Raw genomic sequence first — 9,532 nt, forward strand, 5'->3', positions numbered from 1 at the left:
GTATATATAGGTGTATATATGTATATAGGTGTATATATATAGTAGTGTATATGTATGTATATATATACATATATAGTTGTATATATGTATGTATAGGTGTATATATATATGTGTGTATATATGTATATATATACACCTATATATACAGTATACATATATAAGTGTGTATATGTGTATATATAGTAGTATATATATATACATATATAGGTGTAAATACATATATATATACATATATATATCTACACATCTATATATATATACGGTATATATATACATATCTATATATATATATATATACATATTTATATTATATATATATATATACATATATAGTTGTATATATGTATGTATAGGTGTATATATATATATATATATGTGTGTGTATATATGTATATATATATACACCTATATACAGTATACATATATAAGTGTGTATATGTGTATATATATAGTAGTATATATATATACATATATAGGTGTATATATATACATATATAGGTGTAAATACATATATATATCTACACATCTATATATATATACGGTATATATATACATATCTATATATATATATATATACATATATATACATATTTATATTATATATATATATACACATATATAGTTGTATATGTGTATGTATAGGTGTATATATATATGTGTGTGTGTATGTATAGGTGTATATATATATATATGTGTGTGTATATATGTATATATATACACCTATATATACAGTATACATATATAAGTGTGTATATGTGTATATATATAGTAGTATATATATATAAGTGTGTATATGTGTATATATATAGTAGTATATATATATACATATATAGGTGTATATATATACATATATAGGTGTAAGTACATATATATATACATATATATATCTACACATCTATATATATATACGGTATATATATATACATATCTATATATATATATATACATATCTATATATATATATATATATATATACATATTTATATTATATATATACATATCTATATATATATATATATACACCTATATATATATATATATATATATATATATATATATATATATATAAATATACATATCTATATATAGGTGTATACATACATATGTATATGGGCTTGTACAGTGGTGTTATAGATGATGTGTCATGGTGGTATCAAACCTGTATCACAAACGGTCCTGCACGGTATCAAAGTGGACGATGGAGCGGTCCCTTAAAACCAAGTCCACGTTGCTTTGCTCGAACGAACGAGACTTGATTTCTTCCAAACATTTTCGGACAATCGAGTACCCGCAGCCGCCGAGGAAGAACTCGTACAGACGCAACATGCATGACCTCCGACCTCCCGAGGCTTCTTTTTTTTTGAACGTTTATGAAGGTCAAACACCCTCAAGTTCTCCAGCATGGACACGCCTTTCATCAGCTTGGATCAGGTGTACCTGCTTGTCCTAACGACACACTCACACACACACACAAAGGCACTTAAGTGCAGCTGGACGACAACAGGAAGTGACACATAGACGATTGTCACATGTAGACAACAGGAAAGTGACACATAGTCACACACAGACAAGAAAGTGAAGATACATCTCAGGGTTTCTGACTCAGGTGTGGACGACCAAGATGGTGGACAGCGAGGTCAGGCTGGAGGCCCTCTCGGCGCTGTGCCACGTCCCCGTCACCTCCTGCCTGGCTCCGGCCTGCGGGGACCTCCCCCTCCTGTCCATAAGGGGGTTCATCTCTGCCACTCTGGGCCGGTAAGGACCAAAAGACCCGTGTGGACCCTAAGTCCCCTGCAATCATGTTTATATGCACCTTTAAGGATCACTTCATTGATCCTAAAGGTAAGATCGTGAAAAGGGGATCTATATCAATCCAATCCAATCCACTTTATTTAAAGCACATTTAAACAACAACAATGTTTCCAAAACTGCTGCACAATAATATTAAAAACAATATTCAAATATTATCCTTAGCTCCACCAATGACTGAATAAAAACAAAAAATAAATAGATATAAAACCAATATAAAAATAAATATGATTACAAATGATTTTAAAGGGTAAAACCAATTAAAACAGTAAATAGAAATCAAAATTTGAAAAAAAAGGACCACACAACTCACGTAGTGTTAAAAGCCAAAGAATAAAAGTGGGTCTTAAGACGAGACTTAAAACACTCCACTATGACCCCAGTTCGGCCAGGTTTACCCAACACCTGAAACGTGACAAATGTCCACTTTAGCCAAAATGTGTTTTGTGGCAGACGCTATGTAGGATGGCGCTTTCCATCATTTTCAACAGACCGCGTTGCAAAATGATTAAACCCCCCCTCTTCCTCTCACGCGAGATCGTGTGAATAATTTTTTTTTGTAATTTTTGTATGAGTCTGATTTTGTGGCTAAAAAAAACATTTTATACATTTTGTACCATTTTTTTACTTTTTCCTATGTTTTTGTTCGATACTGAAACGTCGATACCGCGGATACCAGCTCTTTATCGACTCTTAAATCAAAATATTGGTACTTTTGATACTTTAGTTCAAGAGTGTCCAAGCGTTTGCCCCCAAGGGCCACATGGTGAAAAGTCAAAAGCTAAAGGGCTAAATCTATTATGCGTCTCATATGACCCCGTTCGGCCAGGTTTACCTGACACCTGAAGCGTGACAAATATCCACTTTAGCCAAAATGTGTTTTGTGGCAGTTGCTATGTAGGATGGCGCTTTCCGTCATTTTCAACAGACCGCATTGCAAAATGATTAAACTCGCCCTCTTCCCCTCATGCGAGATTGTGAGAATATTATATATATATTTTTTTTTTATTTTTTTTTTACACATTTGGTAATGTATAGCTCTGATTTTGTGGATGAAAAAACAATTTATACATTTTATACAATTTTTTTTACTTTTTCCTATGTTTTTATCTTATTCGATTTTTTTTTGATTTTTTTTTTCTTTTACATTTGGTAATTTTTTCATTTCATTGTTCATTTATTTATTTATTTCAGGCAATGACATAAAAAAGTACAAAGTTGAAAACGCATAATAATATAAATTAATATATAACTCAGATTTTGTGGATAAAAAAAAATGTTATACCATTTTTTTACTTTTACCTATCTTTTTGTTATCGTATCGGATCGATCCTGAAACGTGGATACCAGCTCTTTATCGACTCTTAAAATCTTTTTTTGATCCTTTAATTCAAGAGTGTCCAAGCGTTTGCCACCAAGGGCCACATGGTGAAAAGTCAAAGTATGTGGGGGCCACATTGGTATTTTATATTTAAAATAAGCTTTCTTTGTATTATTGGTGACTAAGTTTATATTGATTTTTTTAAATGGATTATTAGTTAAAATATTTCAGCTTTAATGATCACTTCATTGATCCTAAAGATTGAAGAAAGGGTGTCACATCAATAAGATCGTGAAAAGGGGATCTATTTGACCCCGTTCGGCCAGGTTTACCCGACACCTGAAACGTGACAAATATCCACTTTAGCCAAAAATGTGTTTTGTGGCAGTTGCTATGTAGGATGGCGCTTTCCGTCATTTTCAACAGACCGCTTTGAGAAATGACTAAACCCGCCCTCTTCCTCTCACGCGAGATCGTGAGAATTTTTTTAAATTTTTTAAAATGTTTTTTACATTTAGTAATGATGTATAATCTTTTTGTGGATAAAAAAACATTTTATACATTTTACTTTTTCATATGTTTTTGTTATCTTATCCGATTTTTTTATTTTTATTTCAAACATTTTTTACATTTGGTAATTTTTTCATTTCATTTTTTATTTATTTATTTCAGGCAATGCCATAAAAAAGTATAAAGTTGACAACGCATAATATAAATTAATATATAACTCTGATTTTGTGGATAAAAAAAACATTTTATACATTTTACTTTTTCCTATGTTTTTGTTATCTTATCCGATTTTTTTATTTTTATTTTATTTATTTGTTATTATTTTTTTTACATTTGGTAATTTTTTCATTTCATTTTTCATTTATTTATTTATTTCAGGCAATGACATAAAAAAGTATAAAGTTGACAACGCATAATGTAAATTAATATATAACTCTGATTTTGTGGATAAAAAAACATTTTATACATTTTACTTTTTCATGTTTTTGTTATCTTATCCGATTTTTTTATTTTTATTTAAAACATTTTTTACATTTGGTAATTTTTTCATTTCATTTTTTATTTATTTATTTCAGGCAATGCCATAAAAAAGTATAAAGTTGACAACGCATAATATAAATTAATATATAACTCTGATTTTGTGGATAAAAAAAACATTTTATACATTTTACTTTTTCCTATGTTTTTGTTATCTTATCCGATTTTTTTATTTTTATTTTATTTATTTGTTTTTGTTTTTTTTACATTTGGTAATTTTTTCATTTCATTTTTCATTTATTTATTTATTTCAGGCAATGACATAAAAAAGTATAAAGTTGACAACGCATAATGTAAATTAATATATAACTCTGATTTTGTGGATAAAAAAAACATTTTATACATTTGACTTTTTCCTATGTTTTTGTTATCTTATCCGATTTTTTTATTTTTATTTTATTTATTTATTATTTTTTTACATTTGGTAATTTTTTCATTTCATTTTTCATTTATTTATTTATTTCAGGCGATGCCATAAAAAAGTACAAAGTTGACAACGCATAATATAAATTAATATATAACTCTGATTTTGTGGATAAAAAAAACATTATATACATTTTACTTTTTCCTATGTTTTTGATATCTTATCCAATTTTTTTATTTTTATTTTAATTATTTTTTATTTATTTTTTTACATTTGGTAATTTTTTCATTTCATTTTTCATTTATTTATTTCAGGCAATGACATAAAAAAGTACAACGTTGACAACACATAATATTATAAATTAATATATAACTCTGATTTTGTGGATAAAAAAACATTTTATACCATTTTCTACTTTTACCTATCTTTTTGTTATCGTATCGGATCGATACCGAAATGTCGATACCGCGGATACCAGCTCTTTATCGACTCTTAAAATCAAAATTTTGGTACTTTTTGATCCTTTAAAGCAACATAACGTAACACACCTAAAATATTTGGGTGTACTTAAAAGTGTTTTTGTCGCAGTAACGCGGGAGTAGCGGGACTTCTGATCGACGAGGACGAGTTCTTCGACCGTCACTACGACTTCGACTTCACTCGCCTCACTGACAAGGAGACTTTCTACCGGGGAGGGGAATTGTACCAGCGACCTTGTGGATGGCTGCGCATCGCTCTTAAGGTACTGCTGCATTATTACTGGCTGTGAAGTGCAGTTCTAATGACTGTCCAATAGGAGGCAGTGTGTCCAGTCAGCGTAAATAGTGCCTATGGTCAACCGTACAGAATTTTATAGCGCATGCAGAGCTCGATTAAGCAGCTGGATGCTCGTTATACTTCTAATAAACATTTCATTCGAGTTCATTTATAATGCATCCGGAGGTTGCCTACAGCCACAAAAAACTGCTGAGTCAGCATCAATAGTAAACACATGACCATCCCAGTTTGGATGAAGCTGCTGATCACTCCTACTTCCAATGTCAACACTGCCATCTGGTGGAGTAAAACAAAACTACATCAGGAGGTCGCCTACAGCCGCAGCTGAGTCAGCATAAATAGTGCTTATGGTAAACCAGGGGTGTCCAAAGTGCGGCCCGGGGGCCAAAAAAAAAATTAAAAATATAAAAAATGGTACAAAAGAGCAAACAGGTGAAATGTAACAAGAAAATGTCGCAATGTTGACTCTAATAACACAAAGCTGCCATGCAGGCTGTTTCTTTCTTTAAAAAATAATAATGAATCCAAATCAATGTCATTATGAATTATTGACCTATTCAAGGCTCCAATTACGTCACATTAAATATTCCACTTTGAGATGTTTTTGGGGGAAAATGTTGCATATTTTGTGATTGCCATATAAAAAACGGAGCTGTTTTTTTTAGGTTTTTTTTTAAAGAAGGGCCTCAAACGAACAAACAAAAAACATAAACAACAATAAAATGTATAATTGGCGGACAGATCTGAAGTTGAGATTATTGTGTTAAAAGTAAACAGTAAAAAAAAAAAAAAAGAATTTATTTTTTTAACACTTTAATGAGGAGGACCCTTTTGGATCCCTAATAATGTTAGTGTGATTTGTTTTTAAGAGTCATTGCTCAAAAAAAAAAAAAAAAGAATTAAAATTAGAGATGATATATGCGTTAAAATGTAATATCGGAAATTATCGGTATCGGTTTTTTTATTATCGGTATTGGGGTTTTAAATTTTTTTTTTTTTTTTTTTTTTAATTAAATCCACATAAAAAACACAAGATACACTTACAATTAGTGCACCAACCCAAAAACCACTCATTCACACAAAAGTGTTTCTTTCTGTTATCAATATTCTGGTTCCTACATTATATATCAATATATATCAATACAGTCTGCAAGGGATACAGTCCGTAAGCACACATGATTGTGCGTGCTGCTGGTCCACTAATAGTACTAACCTTTAACAGTTAATTTGACTAATTTTCATTCATTACTAGTTTCTATGTAACTGTTTTTATATTGTTGTACTTTCTTTTTTATTCAAGAAAATATTTTTAATTTATTTATCTTATTTTACTAATTTTTTTTAAAAAAGTACCTTATCTTCACCATACCTGGTTGTCCAAATTAGGCATAATAATGTGTTAATTCCACGACTGTATATATCGGTTGATATCGGTATCGGTTGATATCGGTATCGGTAATTAAAGAGTTGGACAATATCGGCAAAAAGCCATTATCGGACATCCCTAATTAAAATCAATGTTATGAGTTATTGACCTTTTTTTAAGGCTCCAATTATTATATAATGTCAAATATTCCACTTGAAAATGTTATTGGGTGAAAATGTTGCATATTTTGTGTTTTTTCCATAAAAAAACAGGGTTTTCTTTGACAAAAAGAGCATACGAATTAAATCTTTAAAAACGTTATATTGACAGATAGACCTAATGTTGATCTACAGATTTAAAACTTGAATAATAATACAAATAATAATACTGAATAATGACACATTTTTTATATTTTTTTTGACCAAAACCCTTTGGGGATCAAGTTTGAGTGGAGGCCTTAATGTATCTTTTTTTTATACATATATTGGTTTTTTAAATAAAAAAAAATATCAAAATGGCCCCCGCTTGCTTTGATTTTTCAGTGTGCGGCCCTCGGTGGGAAAAGTTAGGACACCCCTGTGGTAAACTGTCGAAAATTTTATAGCGCATGCAGAGCAGCTGGATGACCGCTCGTCCTACTTCTAATGCAGCGATGCATTTCAAATACACCGGGAGGTCGCCTACAGCCGCAGCCGAGTCAGCGTAAATGAGTGCTGATGGTAAACCGTACAACATTTTATAGCGCATGCAGAGCTCGATTAAGCAGCTGGATGCTCGTTATGCTTCTAATGAAAACAAAATATTTCGAGTTAGTTTATAATGCTTCCGGAGGTTGCCTACAGCCACAAAAAACTGCTGAGTCAGCATCAATACTAAACATACGACTTTCCCAGTTTTTGATGAAGCTGCTGAACACTCCTACTTCCAATGTCAACACTGCCATCTGGTGGAGTAAAAAAAGAACTACATCAGGAGGTTGTAAGCTAGTAAGCCTTTTCTATAGTCACTGTTCTGTTACTGTGACGTATAAACGCAGGTTGGCAACAAATACCCAGACGGTAACGCCTGGCTGGGCGAGCGAGGTTACTCCACCACCACCTGCTCCGTGGCGGGGGAGTGGCCCGTGTCCTACCACGGCACGTCCAAGAAGGGCGCTCAGGGCATCATCCTGTGCGCCTACCAGGTAAGACATCTTTCCTTTTCTTTACGCAAGTGGCGACTGTTGCTAGCAGCTACTCCGCAGCTAAGCACACAATAGCACACAATGTGTTACCTCTAAATGTGTCAATAGAGGTCACTTTGACAATGCATGATGGGTAAGAATGTAAGACAGTTGAAACTAGGACAAAGGTCGCAGTTTGACCCCGGAACGGACGAGCTGACCTGGTTGTTTGGGTGGGTAGGCGGGGCCGGGCCAGAAGTACGGCAGAGGGATCTACTCCACGCCCTACGTGGACGACGCCGTGGACTACAGCACCACCTTCGCGTCCAAGAAGACCGGCAAGAAGTACCAAGTGGTTCTGCAGAACCGGGTCAACCCGGCGTACCGGCAGAAGCACAACAAGGGAAAGTACTGGCTGGTGCCGGTTCCCAAAGGCCTGACCCCGGCAGAGGAGCAGCAGCTGGTAGACAAGGCCATCCGTCCTTACGCTGTACTCATCAAGCAGATATAATATTTGTGTACTATATTTGTGTACTATAATATCTGTACTGTGAAAATATACTACTTCATCATGCAGATATAATATTTGTGTACTATAATATCTGTACTGTGAAAATATACTACTTCTAACGCTTGACTGAAATCATCCTTTTAGTACTAAACTGATAACTTTACCTACCAAGTACCTACCTACCTCTACCTAGCTTAACTTCTTACCTGCTGCACCTAAATCCCTACCTACCTCCTTACTTACCAATCTAGCTCCCTACTTCCTTACTTACTCTACTGACTTAGGTATGTTAGGAGGTAGATAGGTACTATCTAGCTACTTACCTCCCTAGCTTAACCCCCTACCTCCTTATCTACCTACAACCTATCTCTTATCCATCTTATATTCCTTACCTACTGTACTTATTTACCTACCAAGTACCTACTTTCTTACCTACCCATCTAAACTCCCTACATAGTACCTACTTCCTTACCTACCCAGCTTAACTCCCTACTATGTACCTACTTTCTTACCTACTCATCTTACCTCCCTACATAGTACCTACTTCCTTACCTACCCATCTAAGCTCCCTACCAAGTACCTACTTTCTTACCTACCCATCTTACCTCCCTACCAAGTACCTACTTCCTTACCTACCCATCTAAGCTCCCTACCAAGTACCTACTTTCTTACCTACCCATCTTACCTCCCTACCAAGTACCTACTTCCTTACCTACCCATCTAAACTCCCTACCAAGTACCTACTTTCTTACCTACCCATCTTACCTCCCTACCAAGTACCTACTTCCTTACCTACCCATCTAAACTCCCTACATAGTACCTACTTTCTTACCTACTCATCTTAACTCCCTACCAAGTACCTACTTTCTTACCTACCCATCTAAACTCCCTACATAGTACCTACTTTCTTACCTACTCATCTTAACTCCCTACCAAGTACCTACTTTCTTACCTACCCATCTTAACTCCATACTATGTACCTACTTTCTTACCTACCCATCTTAACTCCATACTATGTACCATATATAGTATCTACTTTCTTACCTACCCAGCTTAACTCCCTACATAGTGCCTACTTCCTTACCTACCCATCTAAACTCCCTACCAAGTACCTACTTTCTTACCTACCCATCTAAACTCCCTACATAGTACCTACTTTCTTACCTACTCATCTT

At 33.6% G+C, this 9,532-nt stretch overlaps 1 protein-coding gene across 1 annotated transcript; it reads left to right on the forward strand.

The window, feature by feature from the left end:
* Positions 1 to 1,473: 1,473 nt before the first annotated feature.
* Positions 1,474 to 8,467, forward strand: LOC133645826 (uncharacterized). The gene is made up of 4 exons (XM_062040720.1): positions 1,474 to 1,755; positions 5,130 to 5,283; positions 7,721 to 7,867; positions 8,088 to 8,467. Exons 1-4 carry the CDS (start codon positions 1,622 to 1,624, stop codon positions 8,355 to 8,357), a joined length of 705 nt encoding a protein of 234 aa, XP_061896704.1. The 5' UTR covers positions 1,474 to 1,621; the 3' UTR covers positions 8,358 to 8,467.
* The last annotated feature ends 1,065 nt before the right edge of the window (positions 8,468 to 9,532 follow it).

This window comes from Entelurus aequoreus, linkage group LG03, assembly GCF_033978785.1.
Source record: "Entelurus aequoreus isolate RoL-2023_Sb linkage group LG03, RoL_Eaeq_v1.1, whole genome shotgun sequence".
Classification (NCBI taxonomy): Eukaryota; Metazoa; Chordata; class Actinopteri; order Syngnathiformes; family Syngnathidae; genus Entelurus; species Entelurus aequoreus.